Raw genomic sequence first — 18,760 nt, 5'->3', positions numbered from 1 at the left:
GCGGCCCCGGCCCGGCCGCCGGGGGCAGCGCGATCCCGCGGGGCCCTGTGAGCCCCCAGCGCCTCGGCACCATGGTACGCAAGGCCCTGCCTGTCCCCCTGCTTATCCGCCCACCTGCCCGCTCTGCCCTCCTGAGCGCACGGCCCGCCGGCTCGGGGTGGAGGGGCTAGAGGGATCTTTCCCCTCGCCGGGTCTCCCCGACCCCTTTCTCTTCGGTCTCCGCGCGCCTGGAATGCGTCGCTCCGGTGGGGCCCTCGGCGGGGAGGGGGTTAAATTCCTGGGGTGGGGGCCTGGACGCGAGTGGCTGAGGTCTTACTGGGCACCGGCAGAGGGGGGCGCTGCCCTGAGCCTGTATGGCACCGCCCTCCGACTGGGTGATGGGAGGGGGAAGGGGGAGGTCGGATTCCCGCCTGGGCCTTGGGCCACGTGGGCGCTGGAGACGCCCTGCCTGGGGATTCGGGGCTCCTGGGCCAAGCCGGGTGTGTGTAGGGAGACACCCGCAGCTCAGGTCTGAACTCCTGTGTGACCTTGGGCCAGTCTCCCGCCCTCTCTGGTCCTGTTTCTCTGGGGAAAGAGGGAGGCATTTAGCGCAGAAGAGACTGGCATAGACACCCCCTCCCCAAAAGGAGGAGCCTGGAAGTCATGAGCCTCTGCCCCTTGCTCCAACTGCGCCCACCCACTGCTGCCTGGCAGTGGAAGGGTTCCTGTGGGGGGTGGGGGTTGCAGATGGATGTCCAGGTTTCATCCTGGGACCTCCAGGGAGGTCCTGTCGCAGGGTGGGGAGCCAGTGGCTTCCTGGCCACGAGGCAAGGTACCCCTCAGGTGTAGAAGTTCTGAACCAGCTGAGCAGCCTGGGCAGGTGTCCCTGGCACCTGGCCTTCCCCCAGCCTAGCTTGTGGGGGAGGGTTTGAGGACATGAAACCCCCTGGCAACAGGAGTGCCTGACGACTCCCTCCGTCCTGCATCTTAGCCAGGCTGGCCTGGCCTGGACTTGGAGGTAGGGTGTGTGGTTGCAGCTGGTATAGCCAGATGGGGAGGGGCATCTGCAGCTTCAGGAAACTGGCACATCTGGCTGGGGAGGCAGGCACAGCTGGTGGGCCCTGCGTGGAAGGTGCCGGGCTAGGGGCAGCTGTGCCCTGCTGAAGGGCTGCCAGTTATAGACTCAGGCAGCATCCGTCCGCCTTCTCAAAGAAGCCCAGTCACAGTTCTCGGCCCCTCAAGAGCTGAGGAGGGTGCTGGCTTAGCGGGGGGTACTGCCTTGTGAATGGAGTCTTTGGGGCACCCCTCTCCCCCTCTTCCCCTGCTGAAGTCAGAGGGCCCTGGCCAGGCCTCACCTGGGCCCTGGGCCTGGACCTGCACACGGGAAGGTTGCCCTTTCCCCATGGAGGGCATTCTGTGAAGGGGGAGCAAGGTAGATTGTGGCCCAGTGGCCTGGGGTGGATGCCACCCCAACAGACCTTGTCCAAGCCACATTCTCGGCCGCAATCTGGCCCCTGGAGGCACTAAGGAACCCCTGTTACCACCCAAGTTGCACTCTGACCCCTTCCTGGCCTGCAGGTGGCAGCAGCTATGGGGGGGGCGGAGGTTGGGGGAGAGAATCTGAAGAAGCACAGCTGGTCCCCTGGGTAGGAGGGTCCCCAGATGCCTCTTTCTGCTTTGTAAGTCATTAAAGCCCAAGAAATCTACGTGTCCAGCCCAGCAGGGAAGGGTAGCCTTAGCAGAGCTGGGAGGCCAGGGACTCTGCCAGTGCTCACTGTGGGACCCTCCCATTCTGAGCCTCAGTTTCCCCATCTGTGCAATAGGAGTTGGTCCCAGAAGATGAATCAGACTGAGTCAGGGGAGGGAGATGGGAGGAGCTTGGCACCATATCCCAGTTAGATTGATCGGTCCTGGACCGGCCAGCAGCCCTGAGACAAGGGCAGATGGGTGGCTTCTCGGCCGGGGGGCAGGAGGTGTGGCGGGAGAACTTGAGGAAGATGGTGTCCATGGCCAAGAGCCTGGCCACACTGGGATCTGGGAGGGTGTGGGTGGGTGCTGCCCTGGGCTGCTCGGGGTATATGGTGGGGCCTAGAGTAGGTTTGGGAGCAGGTTGTCCCTGGTGGCCCCTTGAGGCCCATCCCGAGGCCCAGGGCAGATTCTCATTCAGGTGATTGAGAAGTTGAGACTAGAAACCCCTGCCCCCACATCCTTCTGCTCACTTCAGACCTACCCAGTGCTGCCCCACCAGTGGAAGGACTGGCATGGGGGTTATGGGTGGGCCATGGATAGGTGGGACTGGGGTTTCATCCCAGGGCGTCCATGGAGGTGCTTGGGGGAGGGAAGCTGATGGCTTTGTGGCAATGGGGCAAGGTCCTCAAATGTAGGATGCTCTGATCCAGCTGGACAGGGTCCGAGGAGGGCTAGAACCTGGAATCTGTGGGGTTGGTAGGGAGGCAGGGAGTCGACAGATATTAATTGAGCACGTGCTATGCACCGGACCCATGCAAAGGACTGGGCAGTCTGCTGCCTGTGCTGCCCACCTTTTAGGGAAGCCTCTGTGGTAGAGCCAGGACAGATTAAGCTGGTCCCTATTGTGGGCAAGTCACAGGTGCTGGATGTGGCCCAAGGGCCTGATAATCCAACCTATCAGACTTCAAAGGCTCCCCTGAGGCTGCAGAGGCCCCAGATGGTGTGGTCTCCAAGGTGGGGTCATCTCAGAGCCTCTGGGCCTGGACCATACCTGACCTGGGGTCTGGGGGAAAGGGTCTGGGGCAGGCCTTGAGGGCCTCCTGTGTCCTCCTACTCCCACAGAGCCCCTGAGAGAGGGGGAGTTGCTGGCGGCCAGGCGTTAGGCCATGGGCCGTGGCCTGGTCCAAGCTCTGGCTGAGTAACGAGGGGCTGGCTGGCTCTCACCAGCCTCCTCTAGCAGGATGGCAGGACTTGGTGGGGAGAAGTCACAGGCCCTGGATTACATATATCACAGAAGTTTCTGCCTCTGCATCCCTCAGGCCCAGGCCTTGAGGCCCACTGCTGGTGAGGTAAGGGGTTCCCTCAGGTGCTGCCCCCAGGAGTACAGTAGCCAGAGGCCAGGTAGTCAGTGAGCCTGACTTCTCTTCTCCAGGTGTCGGGTTGGGCAGGCTTGGTTCTATTTGTGTGAGTGACAGTCGAGGAGAGAATCTGTGGGGCTCAGGAAATGCTGAAGGAATGTTTGTGTCCCTGCTGGGGTGACCACCTCGTCGTGGTTTGCCCATGATGGCCCTCGTTTTAGCACTGAAAGTTCCACATCCCAGGCAACCCCTAGGTCCATGGCACAGCTGGACAGTTGGTCACACTAGTCCCTTTTCCTCTCTTCCCTTTCCCTTCCCTGGATGACTTCCTGTTTCACAGCTGAAGGGCTGGAGGCCCAGAAAAGTTAACTGCTCTTTGGCCTTAGGAGGTCATGACTGGAGTTTGAGCTCTGAGGGGCAGCTGCCTTGGTCTTGAATCCCCGTTCCCCCTCGTCCTTGCTTGAGCTTCGGCTCCTTTTCTGTAACATGGAGCCAGGAGTGATGGGTGGGCAGCCTCTGGGATGGTGGGCCCCACTGGCCTTGACCTAACCTGTGCCCTCTGCCCCGCAGTTGCTGGTTGAGAAGACGACCGACTCACCGGCGGCCGAGTTCTCGCTGGTGGAGGACGTGGCGCTGCACTTCGCCTGCTTGATGGGCCGTCTGAACGAGCAGCGTCTCTTTCAGCCTGACCTTTGCGACGTGGACCTGGTGCTGGTGCCCCAGCGCAGCGTCTTCCCAGCGCACAAGGGTGTGCTGGCCGCCTACAGCCAGTTCTTCCACTCGCTCTTCACTCAGAACAAGCAGCTGCAGCGTGTGGAGCTGTCCCTGGAGGCGCTGGCCCCCGGCGGCCTGCAGCAGATACTCAACTTCATCTACACGTCCAAGCTGCTGGTCAACGCGGCCAACGTCCACGAGGTGCTCAGCGCCGCCTCGTTGCTGCAGATGGCTGACATCGCCGCGTCCTGCCAGGAGTTGCTGGACGCCCGCTCCCTTGGCCCCCCGGGCCCCGCCAGCACCGTGGCCCTGGCCCAGCCAGCTGCCAGCTGCACCCCAGCTGCGCCACCCTACTACTGTGACATCAAGCAGGAGGCTGACGCCCCAGGCCTGCCCAAGATCTACGCTCGTGAGGGCCCTGACCCCTACTCCGTGCGTGTGGAGGACGGGGCAGGGACTGCAGGTGGCACAGTGCCTGCCACCCTTGGGCCAGCTCAGCCCTTCTTCAAGGAGGAGAAGGAGGGTGGTGTGGAGGAGGCTGGAGGGCCCCCAGCTGGTCTGTGCAAGCTGGAGGGTGGGGAGGAGCTGGAGGAAGAGCTTGGGGGTTCTGGCACCTACAGCCGCCGGGAGCAGTCACAGATCATCGTGGAGGTGAACCTCAACAACCAGACGCTGCACGTGTCCACGGGGCCCGAGGGCAAGCCGGGCGCTGCCACCGGCCCGGCCACCATGGTTTTGGGCCGGGAGGATGGGCTGCAGAGACACTCGGGGGACGAGGACGGGGACGAGGAGGAGGAGGAAGAGGAGGAGGAGGAGGGGGGTGGCAGTGGGGGCGATGAGGACGAGGAGGAGGAGGAAGGTGGCAGTCAGGGGGAAGAGGAGGACGAGGAGGAGGACGGCCACAGCGAGCAGGAGGAGGATGAGGAGGACGACGAGGAAGGACACAGCGAGCAGGACCAGGAGAGCTCGGAGGACGACGAGGAGGAGGAGCGGCCGGCGGGGCGCAGGGGCAGCCGGGAGGACCCCCCGCCCCTCGGGCGCATGGCTACTCGGTCCCGCGAGAGCGCCCGCCGCCGGGCCGCCCCTGAGCCCGAGGAGCCCGGGCAGCGTGGCGGGAAGCGGCCAAAGCCCCCGCCGGGAGTGGCCGCGGCACCGGCCCGGGGGGCCCAGACCACGGACGGGTTGGGGGCCAAGGTGAAGCTGGAGGAGAAGCAGCACCACCCATGCCAGAAGTGCCCGCGCGTCTTCAACAACCGCTGGTACCTGGAGAAGCACATGAACGTGACCCACAGCCGCATGCAGATCTGTGACCAGTGTGGCAAGCGTTTCCTGCTGGAGAGTGAGCTGCTGTTGCACCGGCAGACGGATTGTGAGCGCAATATCCAGGTGGGCTTCCTGGGGTAGACGGAGCGGGCGGGGCAGGAGCCCAGCTGAGGCCACACCCCAAGCAGGCGGGGCCAGGCCAGTCTGGGCCCTGGGCACCTGGGGTCCTGCAGCCTGCATTGCCAGAACAATCTGAGGAGACCAGACTTAGCCCCCGCCCCCGACACACGATGGGACCAGCCCAGGCCCAGCGTGAGCCAAGAGGGTGGGGCCCAGGTTGGTAAGAGTGTCAAGGAGAGCTTCCTGGAGGAGGGAGGTAGCCCTGGCTTTGACACGTGGAAAGATCATATATGCATATAGAGTTGGGACAAACAGTACCCTTGGCCAGAGGGGCAAGGGATCATGGACTTGGGAGGCTGAGAGGAGAGAGTTGACTGAGCACATGAAGCTGGGGAACAGCCAGCTCTGAGGAGGGATGAGTCAGTGTTTTAGCAAATCCTTACAGCTGCCAGAAGGCCAGCAGGGCCACCGTGCGTTTTTCGGCTTATACAGGGCATGAAAACACAGATGAAGGGAGGAGAGGTTTGCCCAGAGGGGGGCGCCATTTTCCACTTGCTACAAAGACTTATGTAGAGCATCTGACAGCTGGGCAGGAAGAAGGAAGCCCTTGCATTCAGTGCTTTGGAGGCGCCACCTGGCCTAGGCCTGGGGAAGAGGGACTGGATGAGAAATTTGGGAAGAGCAGGGGCTACTGAGGCCAAGCGGAGAAGATGGGCCGGCTGCCAGGCCTTGGGCCAGCTTGATTCTCTGCCAGCCTGGCCTCTCTGTACAGGCAGCACAGGGCCAGCCAGGCTGGTTTTAACTTTCTGGCTGGGAGGTGGGGAGGTGAGGGTAGCAGGTAGGTGGATGCTAATTGCTTGAACTAATTGCTAATTGCAGTGCCCTGTGGAGAAAGTGTTAACTAGGGGTCACCTGGTCTCCTGCCCGACCCTGTGTAACTGTTCTCACATGCCTGCCTGCCGGGCTGCCCTTTGACATTCCCTCCACCTGCCACACACCCGAGCTACCCTCCTGAAGGGGAAAGACACTTGTGCCCCTTCTGACCTGGGCAACCTGACCCGTCTCTGCCTGAGCCCTGGCCTTGCCTTCAGGCTTCTGGGGGTGTCCTGCAGGGATGGGCAGGACAAGGGTCCAAGGAAAGAGAAGAAAAGTGTGGCCCCAAAAGTCCCACTGCCTGATGGGAGCTAGTACTGCCTGCAGTCCCCTCCCCCCAACGCCTGCCCTTTGGGACCTATCTCCTTGGGGATCTCCACGGTATCAGGGAATGGGTCCCAGCAGAGGGAGGCAGCAGAGGGAATTCCCCGACTCTCTGGACTTGTCTTCTGAGGGGCTTCTTCACACCCACTGTGGCCCTTCAGGCAGTTATGTGTCGCCCCTCTGTGGAGAGATGCCTTGTTGGAATGAGCACAAAGGAGGGACTTCCTAGAAGAGGTGACCGCTGGCCCTACTTAGTTCAAGGATGAAGCAGGGCCTAGGCTGCAGCCCTGGGTGGTGGGCAAGTAAACGTTTGGGGGGGTCCCCCTCCCCACCTGCCAGAACGTCAGAACTGGCTGGGCCTTGGACATCCAGGGCTTTCTCTCCAGCACAAGTCTGGTGAGGAAACTGAGGCCCAGAGAGGCGCAGTGACTTGTACTTCGTCACATAGTCCTGACTCAGGACCCAGGGCCTAAGGTCCTCTCACCCCACAGTGTGTGACATGTGGCAAAGCTTTTAAGAAGCTCTGGTCCCTCCACGAGCACAATAAGATTGTACACGGCTACGCAGAGAAGAAGTTCTCGTGTGAGATCTGCGAGAAGAAGTTCTACACCATGGCCCACGTGCGCAAGCACATGGTCGGTAAGTCCGGGCCGGTGAGCAATGGAGCCTGAGGACAGAGCTGGGCCACCCCCGGGTGTGCTGGGAAGGACTTCGCATCCAAGGGCAATGTGAAGGGGTGAGGGGGCCCCTCCCCGTGGGGAGGCCTGGGGAGGCTGGTTGCAGTGGTGGGTGTGGTAGGGACAGGCCCCGGGGCCAGGGCTGCCCACCACGTTCAGCTGGGCAGGTTGCACATTGCACAAGGGCTCCTGGACAAGGCGGCAGGTGGGGACCAGAATCCCGCTGGCACAAGTCCTGTCTCAGTTCGAGGACAGCTGTGCCTCTGATTCTTTCTCACCTTCAGGCCCTCACAGGGCTCAGGCTTCTCTGAATACAACCCTTTCCCCAGGGTCATACCCGGACACAATAAAGAGGCCCAGGTGTGTGCTGGGCCGTACCTCTGCCTTGGGCATGGCTGTCCGGTTGTCCTTTCCCTCTAGGTGGGTCTAGCTGAGAGTCTGGTATCTCTGCAGCCCTTCCTTCCTTGCCTGTTCAGGGGCTGGGGCTCAAGAGACAGGCGGGCAAGTTGGGCCTGACTCCCTTTCTCCACCAGACAGCGCTGGGGGCCTCCAGCGTGAACTGACTGGGAGCTGGGACCCTGGGGTATTAAGTCTTGGCCAGGAGATACTGGGTAACTCAGGACTGGTGATCCTTCCTGGGCTCAGGTTCCCCAGCCCTGAGCTCTGCGGGGACACTGTCTCCAGTTGCTTCCCCCTAGATCGTCCACCTCCCCTATCCGTATCGTCCCCTGTAAAGCCCAGCCACTGCTGAGGCGCAACCACTCCTCGCCTTTATAGAAGAGGACACTGAAGCCCATAGAGGCTGTGCAGGAAGCCTGTGGCTGGGCCAGGATTTGAGCTGAGGCCAGTCCCATTGGGATCTTTTCATCTTTCCCCAAAGCTTGGGGATTGAGGTAGCCTTGGCTATTGCCTTTGGCCAGAGGCTAAAGAAGCACAAGGGCCTCCATGCTTCTGACCAGACTTCAGAGCAGACAGAGACCTAGCCCAGGGAGGGGTCCTGGGACAGAGGCCGTGAGGGCAGGCCCCAGGACAGGTGGGGTCCCCCAGAGCTGTTGACGGCCATGGTGCCCGCCCCGTAGCCCACACCAAGGACATGCCCTTCACCTGCGAGACCTGTGGGAAGTCCTTCAAACGCAGCATGTCTCTCAAGGTGCACTCGCTGCAGCACTCCGGGGAGAAGCCCTTCCGATGCGAGGTGAGTTCCTTCCTCCCCCTGCCCCAGGGTCTATCTAGTATTCAGAGAGGGACCCCCCCCCCCCTCTGTTATCTGAGGCCCTTGGCTCCCCTTTATCCTTACCCAGTCAGTCACCCACCAGCCTGCTCGCCACCACCCCACCCTTAACCCAAGCCACACACATTCTCCCTGGGCTGGAACCATGGGGCAGGCTTTCTGGAGAGGGGGAGACGGGGAGAGAGGAGCCTCTCAGGCAGGGATGAGCGGTGGAGCTGCAGGTGAGGATCTGGAGACCTTGCTCCAGAGCCGGGAGGCCTCGGCTTTAAGCATGAGGTCTCCCTCCCTCTGCGGCCTGTCCTCACTTTGGGCCCCATTCCCATCTGGGCCCTGTGTGCCCCTGGCCTCCTCACCTTACCCGACGGGGCGCCTCCCGACGTGTGTCTTGGGCAAGGGCTTCCCTCCCCGAAGGCGGCCTCGGCTCTGGCCCCGGCCTCACCCCTCACCCCACCCTCAGAACTGCAACGAGCGTTTCCAGTACAAGTACCAGCTGCGGTCACACATGAGCATCCACATTGGCCATAAGCAGTTCATGTGCCAGTGGTGTGGCAAGGACTTCAACATGAAGCAGTACTTCGACGAGCACATGAAGACGCACACCGGTACGGCTGCCCCCGCCTCCCGGCGTCCGTGCGGCTGGTACAGCGCGGGCCAGGGTGGGGAGGGCCCGAGAGGGCCAGGGCCGAGCCCCACGGTGCTTCCACGGGCACAGGGCGGCTGGCCCCGGGCTGGGGTGCGGCAGCCGCACAGTGACACCCTGCTGCCCACCTCCAAACCCCAGGGGAGAAGCCGTACATCTGTGAGATCTGCGGGAAGAGCTTCACCAGCCGGCCCAACATGAAGCGGCACCGGCGCACTCACACGGGCGAGAAGCCGTACCCCTGCGACGTCTGCGGCCAGCGCTTCCGCTTCTCCAACATGCTCAAGGCGCACAAGGAGAAGTGCTTCCGCGTCAGCCACCCCCTGGCCAGCGACGGCCCCCCGTCTGCCCCCGGCCTGCCCCCCGCCCAGCCTCAGGCCCCTGTGCTGCCCCTGCTCCCGGGGCTGCCCCAGACCCTGCCGCCCCCGCCCCACCTGCCGCCCCCGCCTCCGCTCTTCCCCACCACTGCAACCAGCAGCGGGAGGATGACCGCCAACAACTAACCCCCACGTGCACACGCAGGACCTGGGGCCCGGGGCCCACTCCAGGAGCGACCCCGCCGCCCTCGCCTCCTTGTGGGAGGGTGGCGACACCCAGAGGTGGCCGGACATGCTCTGCCTGAGGCCCTTGCTGGGAGTGCAGGCTGGTGGCCCCCGGAGCTGGTTGAGGACACCTCGGTCCCCTCTTAGTGACTCCTTGAAGCCTTTGCTTTTTTTTTTTTTTGGAAGTGAAGGAAAAAGAAAAGAAAGGAAACTATTTGCAGCACCCCCCTCCAGGCGAGGGGGGTGCTGGAGGCAGCAGGTACAGCAAAAGGTGGGGGGGCCTGCAGAGCAGGTGCAACTGGTCACTGCTGAGGCCTGAGCCGGAGGGCTTGTCCAGGCTGAGCCTGGGTCTTAGCAGCTCAGCCCTGCCTCTCCTGTGTTCCCTAACTTGCCCCTTTGTCCCGGGGGGTCTGGGGAGAAGCTGGGATGCCAGCCCCCCGTGGAGGAGTTGTGGATCCAGTCTGACAGCTGTGGACACCAAGGCAGGGGCTTGAGACTGAATGCCCATGAATGTGTTCGGTAGGGAAGGACAAGGTGTGAAGACCGCAGATCCCGCTCTGCGCCACGTGGAGTCGGGCAGGCAGGGGCTGGACCCCAGGCATTTGCATTTCCACCCATAACCTTGCCGGCAGGCACGGGGATCCCGGACCTGGGCCTCAGTGTGCTGTGGGCAGGCCTTGGGTGGGCAGAGAGGCAGGCTCCCGAAACACCAGTTCCCAAGGGCTACAGTCAAAGAGCCCCTGCAAATGGGTGGACCCCAGGAGCAGGGCCCTAAGGAGGAGACTTGGGCAAATGTTTTAAGGTTTCAAGGTGCTACCAGTGGGGCAGGGGCGGGGCTGCTGTCCGCAGAGCACTCCGCCCTTCACCAGCCCTGGCCGTGTCTCCCACGCTAGCGGAGACGTGTATGTCTGTGTCCGTCTCTGCCCCCTGAAGGCAGTGCCAGGCCTCATCCTCTCCCCAGACCCCACCACAACCTGCCCGCGGCTGGTGTCCAGCATCCTTGTCCCTCCTGAGCCTCTGCCCTGGCAGCGGGGTACCTGTGGCATTGTCAGTGGGAGGAGCCTGCATGTTCAGGCCCCAAGGGCCGGGGCGGGATCCTGGGGAGACCCCAGCCTGTGCCCAGTGCTTGCCCCCATGAGGCCAGCACTGCTAGGACACCCTTCTTTGTTGTCATTTAACATCTTTATTCCTGCCTTTAAAAGGGTGAGGAAGGTTCCATAAGCTACATGTTTCCTAGTTAAGCTCTTTCTTATTGTGTTTATATGGTTTTGTTTGTTATACTCTTTGCACCTTAAAACCCCCATGACTACCCCCACACCACCACCTTCCCAGCATGTGTGGAGCGGGAAGAGGCCTGAGCCCAAGGGGTCAGTGGGGGGACTGGGCCCCATCAGCCCAAGGGCTGAGGGGGTCGGAACTCTCTGACCTCCTTGTGAGGCCCGTGGCACTGGGGCAGGGGGCTGGGCACATTTTAATCATCAATAAACGAAGCACTTTATTCTGTACAGATGTGGGCAGGCCCAAGGAGCCCGAGTGATTTGAAGGTCTATAATGCAAGCCACACAACCTGATTGCTCTCTAGGCATGGAGGGGGCAGTGCCCTGGCCTGTTTGAGTTTGGGGTGCAGCAGGAGCGGTACAAGCTAGAGCCTACAGACACCCCCTCAGGCTTCCTCTGGGGAGAGAAGGCTTCCTGTCTGGCTCCCAGCTCTGTGGCTCCCCATCCCAAGGCTGGGCCTCCCAGGGCCCTGCTTTACTGTAGCTCTTTCCCGTTCCCGCACCCCTTATCTCTGGGCTTCCATGACGTCCTCAGGGTACTCCCCCCGCCCGACAAGCCGTTTCCCCTCTGCCTTGCTATTTCTAACCTCTGGTCCCAGTGCCTGGCAGCTCTTCAGAGCTGACTCACAGTTTCCCCAAAAAAGTCGATCTCCCACAATGGTCTGTAGACCAGGCCCCCCATGGGTTACACAATCCCTGTCACTGACACTAGGGGCTGGTGGCCTTGTCACCCACAAGCCCTACTGCAGCCTTAGCAAGCCTGGGAATGCTGGCCAGGCGGGCCGCTGGTCTGTCAGCCTGGACTTTGCCAAGCAGAGGCCGGAGGTGGGTGTGGGGTGCTGGTGAACCCCTGTCTCAGCGCTCGGGCTTCCTGTCCTTATATACCTTCCCTCCTAGGGCAGGAGACGTCCAGACAGCAGGCCAGGCCCTGGTCAAATGGTCTTGTTGCTGTGAGTAGGCACAGCCAAGCCCTCTCCTGGGAGGCCCCATCCCAGTGGGGACAGGACCCCTGTGTCCTTGGTGCTAAATACTTTTGTCCCCTTGGGCCACTGTGGGTGGGAACTCCTTTCCAGCCAGATCACGAGTGTCTGAAGCAATAATGCAACCTCAGCAGTGTCAGTGTGGGTGAGGTTCTTATTTTACCAGCTTTTCCATTTCCTTTTTATTTTTAAAACAACAAGCCCCTGGATATTGGAATGAGGGGACTGGAGCATTAGACCCACTTCCCGGGGCTGGCGGTGGTGGGGAGGGGGCTCAGGCTCACCACTTCCTGCTGGAGTTCAGCTCAGGGGGTGGTCTCTCTGTCCAGTTGGATTCAGCCCATTTGGCCAGACCTCAGGTCCAGAATCTGGGCCTGTCCCTACCCCAGTTCCCTTTGGGTTCCCTGGTCTTGGGCCAGCTGCGGGTGAGTGCCCAGAGAGATCAGGTGGCCTCAAGCCCCATAACCACAGTTCCGGGAGCTGGGGCTGGGCTCAGCGCCTGCGACACAGTGACCCTCACCGCGATGGCAGAACGGCTGTGCCCAGGCCCCAGGTGTCTGGTCACAGAGTTCGTGGGGGACAGCAGGTGCGTGAGTGAGAAGAGGGAATAAAGTTAGTGCAACTGTTCCTTGGCCCAGCCTTTTCTTTACATGTTGCCTGCCCTGATCTGGCTGGTAAGACTTGGACCAAAGCAAGGGACCCAACAGCTTGGCTGCGGACCACATGGACATTGAGCGCTGGAGCATCTGCGGACCCCACCTCCTTCCTTTAAGGGTGTGCTGGACTTTGGGGGACAGCCAGAGTCAAGATCAGAGGCAAGAGCAGAGATGCATCCCCAAACTGGTGCTGATTCTTGGGCGGAGTGTAGAGGGGCTTTAAAGAGGAGAGGTCCTGGGGTTACTGAGTCGAGGCCCCAAAGGCAGTGTCACAGGAGGCCAGGGCCCCCGCAGGTGTGGTTTTCTATGAGCACCGGGTGTGTAGCCAAGGAAGCCTCCCTCCTGTTCACGCGCTCAGCTCTGGGGGTGCTGTGGTGAGCAGTATGAACTCATCCATCCTTGGCAGGCAGGGGAAGGCTGAAGGAACCAGCTATCAGAGATGCTGACATAGTGCCTGGGAGGATGGCAGCTCAGATGGGAGGTAGTGGCCTCTGAGGAGGGAATTTGAGGCTCTCACAGGCAATACATGGAGCACTGGCTCTGTGCAGGGTGGAACACTAGGCCCCGGGGATACACGGTGAATGAGGCCCCTGCACTTAGTTCTGGATACAGGGAAAGGGGTTTCTGTGGGGTGGGGGACAGGAGGCTGGTGGGCGGGTTCATTAACCAGCCATAGAAGATGCCCAGGTTGCCATAGAAGACGTTGCCTTTCCACATAGCCCCACTTCCTTGACTGAAAGGAAAGGGCTCCCTCAGGTCATCCTGAGTAAAAGGCCAGCTGGCAGATCCGAGGGCCTGGCTGCTCCCCCGGTCTCTTGTGGGGACTCTGCTTTTCTCCGTTTCTGCTCTCTTCCCTCCTGCTGCCCATCATTCGTGTGGCACCTCGCTACACACCCTTTTCCTTCAGCCACACTCCACCTTGCTTGTTCTCAAAATACAGTTGCCCCTGGAACAACGTGGGGATTGGGGGCGCCAAACCCCACGCAGTGGAAATCCCCCAAAACTTAACTAATAGCCTGCCGTTGAGTAGAAGCCTTGCCGCTAACGAAGTCGATGGACACATATTTTTTAATATGTATTATATTCTGTATTCGTACATTGAAATAAGCTAGAAAAAGGAAAATGTTACGAAAATCATAAAGAAGAGAAAATACATTCATAGTACATATCTATTAAAAATAAATTTGTGTAGAAGTGGATCTGTGCAGGTCACACCTGCATTATTCAAGGGTCAACTGTATTTCCAAGTTCACTCTCCAGAGAGTCTTGGGCGTGCGTCACACGAGGCTGGGAGACAAAGGCCGCTGGGCGACTGCAGGCCATGGATGGCGGGCACCGTGGCTGGCATCTCTGGAGCATTCACTCTCCCCAGTTTTGCTCTTTGAGACTAAACAGCTCACTAACAGCTAACGACCTGGAGTACAGGCCAGGGCAGGGCCGGCCTGCTGGAGAAAGTTGGGCTTTCTTTCCCGCTCAGGCACAGTAGGAGTCAGTAAGATGAGAAAATGATGCTCTGCTGGCTTAGCAGTGCCCTTGGACCTACCCCCTGATTATGTGGCTTTCGAGAGCCATGCCTGGTAAGTCAGGAGAGGTTATGCTCTTCTGCAATACCAGACCATCTCCAAGCCTCAGTGGCTCAACACCAGTGACTCAGAGTGAAGCTCTAGGGCAGCCGTTCTCCATGTGATGGCTCAGAATGCCAGGCTGCTTTGACCTTCAGGCATCTCTGTATTGACAAAGATCCTTATTGACCACAGCTCTTGTGCTGGGAAGGCTTCATAGTCACCCTTCACCTCACAACCTTCTAAGGTGGCCGAGGACCTAAGGAAATGGAGGCTCAGAGAGATAATGTAATTTTGTGCTTGGGCAGAAAGTGTTGAAATTAGGATTCAAATTCAGGTCTGATTCCAAAGCCAATGAACGTCCCCACGTTTGACTCCTTTGGGTCCCCTCCACTCAGCAGAGTTGGGCGCACAATGGTGTTTAGGAGAGAGCATGGCTGTGGACGGTGAACCATGGCTATCGGCTGCAAATAACAGAGCCCCCTCTAGCTAATTTAAGCAGAAAACAATTTAACGAAAAGGTGTTAATTAAATCTCCAGGAGAACAAGAGACTCAGGCTCTTGGGTGACTCATCAGAGAACAAACCCAAACCACTCTGCAGGACTTGCCCCAGGGGAGGAGTGACTGCTGCTCCATCTGGGAACTAAGGATGCTGAGGGCTGTGCACTAGAAATGGTTTCTACCTCCCTCCAAAGCTAATCACTCCTCGACCACCCTCACAAAATGCCAGAGTCTGTGTGATGCCTGCTTCCTTGTTTCCTCTCCTCTGAATTGGTCTTGCATGGGTGTGTCTCATTGGCAGATCCAGGTCAAATATTTATATCTTAGCTGCAAGGGAGGCTGGAAAAGTGAGTTACGTTTTCTACTTTGGGCAGGCGGGACTTACAATCAGAAAAAGGCTTTCCAAATGTGCTGGTGGCCATGAAGTGTTAACTGATACACACCATAGTCTAGCCCTTCACTGCCCAATAACGACATCTTGACATCTTGCCTCATACAAAGAAAAAATGCGTTTATCCTCTTCCCAAAGGGGACAGCATCACTTCTCATCACTGGCTGCATACGGCCCCCAGTCCAGGGTCTGCGGCGATAGCTGCTCTCTTCCGGTTCAGCTGGGATCTCTTTCTGTGTTCTGACGTGTACAGACTGTATTGTAAACGTGACCATCACCAACTAGACACTTTAAAAAATAAAAGGAGAATAGGAAGGGGAAAAGAAAACTAGACTAGTGAGAATGGACGCATATATCTTACCCAGCAATGAAGAACACAGGCAGAGGCTCACACCCCCATCCAGCTGCTGACGGGAAGGCCAAGGTGGTGCTGAAGATTTCTCCCTGCGCTCCCCTTGGATGTTCCCCTGCCCTCAAGCAGCACCCTAGAAGGTCACGGGAACTCACCCGGAGGATGCCTCAGGTCTGCAGTCTTGAAAAATAGGAGCCCCTGGAGGTCCTGTACGAGGTTGCTCTAGTCACTCACTTATTTTTTTTTCAATTTTCTATTGAGGCGAAATTCACATTACATAAAATTAACCATTTTAAAGCGAACGATAATAACATTAAAAAGTAAACTTTAGTGACATTTGGTGCGTTCACCATGTTGTATAACTACCACCTCTATCTAGTTCCAAAACATGTTCATCGCCTCGAAAGGAAACCCCACAAACACTAAGCAGTTGCTCCCCATTTTCCCTCTTCCTGGCCCCTGGAAATCACCAATCTGTGTTCCATCTCTATGGGTTTCTCATTCTGGATATTTCATATAAACAGAATACGTGGCCCTCCGTGTCCGGTTTCTCTCCCTTGATGTAATGTTTTCGAGGTTCATCCACGTTGTAGCATGTATCATTATTTCATTTCTTTTTATGGCTGAATAATATATTCCATTGTCTTCTCCATCCCAGTATGGGGCAACAGGAATCACTCAAGAGGATCCCTGGGTTCCAGATGTGCTTCCTCCCCCCATTGTGAGGCAGCAACCGGATTTCCCCTTGAAGGCCAGGACCGATCACCCCAGTCCACACAAAGGCTCCCTCTTTTGCCTGTTGTTCCAGGGGCACAGAGCCCCACATCGAAGGCCAGTGGCAGTCTCAGTTTCCGGCCGAATGGAAATAGAATTGAGTCCCCATGAAAACAATCCTCTCGGAGATACCACGGCCTCTCAGTCATCAGAGTCCAAGACGCAAGAACAAGGAGCGAAGTCCTGTGATTGAGCTGCGGGCTATAGGGGAGAGCAGGGTTCCTCTTACCCCACATCCTGATTGTGGGACCCAGGCATCCCGAGTACGTGTGTAGAGTGTATACTGCATCCCGAGTACGTGTGTAGAGTGTATACCGCATCCCGTAGGAAGCCGGCGCTGTAATTGATTCTTCCCTAGACAGTGTCACCTTCCATAGTGTCAGCCGCTCCTGGGCTGTGGGTAAGACCAGGGCATGCTGTGAACACACCAGCCCAATGTCACGCAGCACCGTTTTCTATAGAATTCTTGGGAAAATGTCTATTTTTTTTTTTAATTAAAGTTTTACTTGGATGTAGTTTAAGAACCAAATATTTATAGAAGACTTTTTAAAAAAATAAGTGCGTGGATTCTTGCACCTCCTCTTTTCCAACTCCGAATAGGCAACCAGTTCCAAATCAGCTGGCATTTTTCGGTTTTACCTTTAGGATCCGGAAAAGTATGCATCCAACGCTGCTTCCTAATTTTTTCTTTTTACAGTTTTAAGGCATTAGCTATTGATTTATTTCTTTGAAACTCCCATCTCTCTCTCTCTCTCTCTCTGTTTCTCTCTCTGTCTCTGTCTCTGTATCTCTCTCTCTCTGTCTGTCTCCCGCACACACACACACACACACACGCACACACACACACAGGCTTCCCCTCCTCCTTTCTTCCAGTGTGGTTATATTATTATTTTGGGTTAGATTAATATTCAGTGTATATATTATTATGACCATGTAAACACTGATCTCAACCAAGCCATATAATAGAATATGATTCTTGAACAAATTTTAATTTTTGTCTTTTTTTTTTTTTTGGCACCTACAGCACCTGGTCTTCCTAGGTGGTCTTCTATTCAAGTACTAACCAGGCCCGACCCTGCTTAGCTTCCGAAATCAGACAAGATCAGGCACGTTCAGGGTGCATGGCTGTCGATTTGTCTTTTTTTTAAAAAAATGATTTATTTCGGTTTCTACGTGCTCATTACAGCTGAGTCTCTGAACTCTTTGCCATGAAGGCAATTCTTCTTGCACTATGTGCAAACACAGTACATGTACTACTGGTTTCACTTGTCATTATCTCTCTAGAACCCTGGTTCGAATCTGGACTGGCTGATCTTCCAGCTGCCGTCCGGAGAGACCTTCCTCCCCCACCCTCCTGAGGCGCCCCATGACCTGTTTTTTTGATGGCGCTCCCATTTCCCTGAATCCTCTCCCTTCCTTTATCTGGGCTTGCTCCCTCGATTTGGTGAAACGCATGCTCCAGGGGCTTCCTGACGAGGGGCTTGTGGACACATGGAAAGCCGTGGTCAGGCCTGATGTGACTGACTGGTCCTTCTCAAGTCTAGTATCGCAGGAAGCAACAGAACTATTGGTCATCATCACAGCTGCAAAGCGGCCACACACCGACAACACATAACCGTTATTGTAACCTGTGAACAGGGCAGCAAGATGGCTCTGCTGTGCACAATGCTGAAACCATCTCCCATAAGGAGACATGAGAAATCGCTTGACAACACGCCCCAGTTTGACGTTCCTTGTCTCACTTTGCTGAGACTACATCACTCTGAGCCCACTGCAGAAATCTTTAACTTCTAGAAGCTTTATGTCTCAGCGGACTACTTTTTCCTAATCCTGAACTAAAATTTACCTTCTCCTCAGGACCACTACAGTGAATTAAATTCTGAAGATCTTGACCGTTTATTCACCCTGAGAGAGTTTGCCTGAATATAGAGTTCTAGACTGGAAATTATTTTCCTTCAGAATTTTAGATGCCAGCTTTCAGGGCCTTTGCTTTGTCTCCAGTACTTGGTGTAGGTTTTTTCTCATCCATTCAGCTGGATTATTGTGACTCCTGGGAAACTTTTTTGAATCATGGCTTTAAATGGTCGCTTCCCTAAGTTTTTATCTGTGCTCTCTTAAGCTCCCGTTACGTAGGTATTAGACTTCTGGGATGGTTCTCTAATTCTCTTACCTAATCTCTCACATTCTTCATCTCTTTTTGTTCTACTTTTTGGGAAATTTCCTCCAATTTATCTTCCAACCCTTCTATTGAGTATTATGTTTCTGCCATTATACTTGTTAAATTCCAAAAGTTTTCTAGAAGTTCCTTTTTCACAGTGCTTTTTAAAAATAATTATGTAAGCATCTTATCTTTCCGATGATATTATTAATAGCAGTGCTTGAATTTTTTCCTGCTTTTTTTCTTTGTTTCTTCTAATTTCCTTTTTTTCTGTTTTTTTTTTTTAATTTTTTTAAATTTTTTATGTTGGAGACTTCCTGTAAATGTTGAGTGATCTTTGATCATTTTTTCAATTGAAAATTTTATCAAGATAATTATAGATTCATGTGCAGCTGTAGGAAATAATGCAGCCAGTTTCTCCTGATGGTAACATTTTGCAAAACTCGTATACTATGACAACCAGGATATTGACTGAATCCGCTGATCTTATCCAGATTTACGCAGTTTTACTCATCCTCATTTGTGTGTATATTTATTATATAGAATGTTATCACACGTTTAAGTCTATGTATCCACTACCATGATCAAGATATAGAACCGTTGTATAAAATAATATTGAATGTCAACTCTAATTGAAAAATAAAAGTGAAAAGAAAAGGACACAGAACTGTTTCATCACCACAAAGATCCCTCTCTTG

The 18,760-nt window shown here is 56.5% G+C and overlaps 1 protein-coding gene, 1 long non-coding RNA gene and 1 pseudogene across 4 annotated transcripts in view; 1 reads left to right on the top strand and 2 right to left on the bottom strand.

The window, feature by feature from the left end:
* LOC105290319 overlaps window positions 1-274 on the bottom strand; it is a 1,418-nt gene extending 1,144 nt beyond the window's left edge. Inside the window, exon 1 of the long non-coding RNA XR_895742.2 lies at window positions 115-274. This is a non-coding gene — a long non-coding RNA (uncharacterized LOC105290319). The remainder of the gene's footprint in view (window positions 1-114) is intronic.
* Window positions 1-10,919, top strand: part of ZBTB47 (zinc finger and BTB domain containing 47) — an 11,717-nt gene extending 798 nt beyond the window's left edge. The window contains exons 1-6 of one of the 3 annotated variants that reach the window (XM_011357380.2): window positions 7-74; window positions 3,597-5,126; window positions 6,812-6,959; window positions 8,077-8,192; window positions 8,686-8,830; window positions 9,010-10,919. In XM_011357380.2, the coding sequence (XP_011355682.1) occupies window positions 72-74; window positions 3,597-5,126; window positions 6,812-6,959; window positions 8,077-8,192; window positions 8,686-8,830; window positions 9,010-9,371 (2,304 nt within the window). In that variant the 5' untranslated portion in view covers window positions 7-71 and the 3' untranslated portion in view covers window positions 9,372-10,919. Of the gene's footprint in view, window positions 1-6; window positions 75-1,038; window positions 3,018-3,596; window positions 5,127-6,811; window positions 6,960-8,076; window positions 8,193-8,685; window positions 8,831-9,009 lie in introns of those variants that run through there. The other 2 variants (XM_023529067.1, XM_011357381.2) reach the window with 2 other exon arrangements.
* A 6,000-nt stretch (window positions 10,920-16,919) lies between these two features.
* LOC111738112 lies at window positions 16,920-17,037 on the bottom strand (annotated as a pseudogene).
* Window positions 17,038-18,760: the final 1,723 nt, after the last annotated feature.

This window comes from Pteropus vampyrus, unplaced genomic scaffold (genome assembly GCF_000151845.1).
Source record: "Pteropus vampyrus isolate Shadow unplaced genomic scaffold, Pvam_2.0 Scaffold35, whole genome shotgun sequence".
In the NCBI taxonomy this organism is placed as follows: Eukaryota; Metazoa; Chordata; class Mammalia; order Chiroptera; family Pteropodidae; genus Pteropus; species Pteropus vampyrus.
Note: the sequence above shows the minus strand (reverse complement) of the source record. Positions and strands in the feature narration are given on the sequence as shown.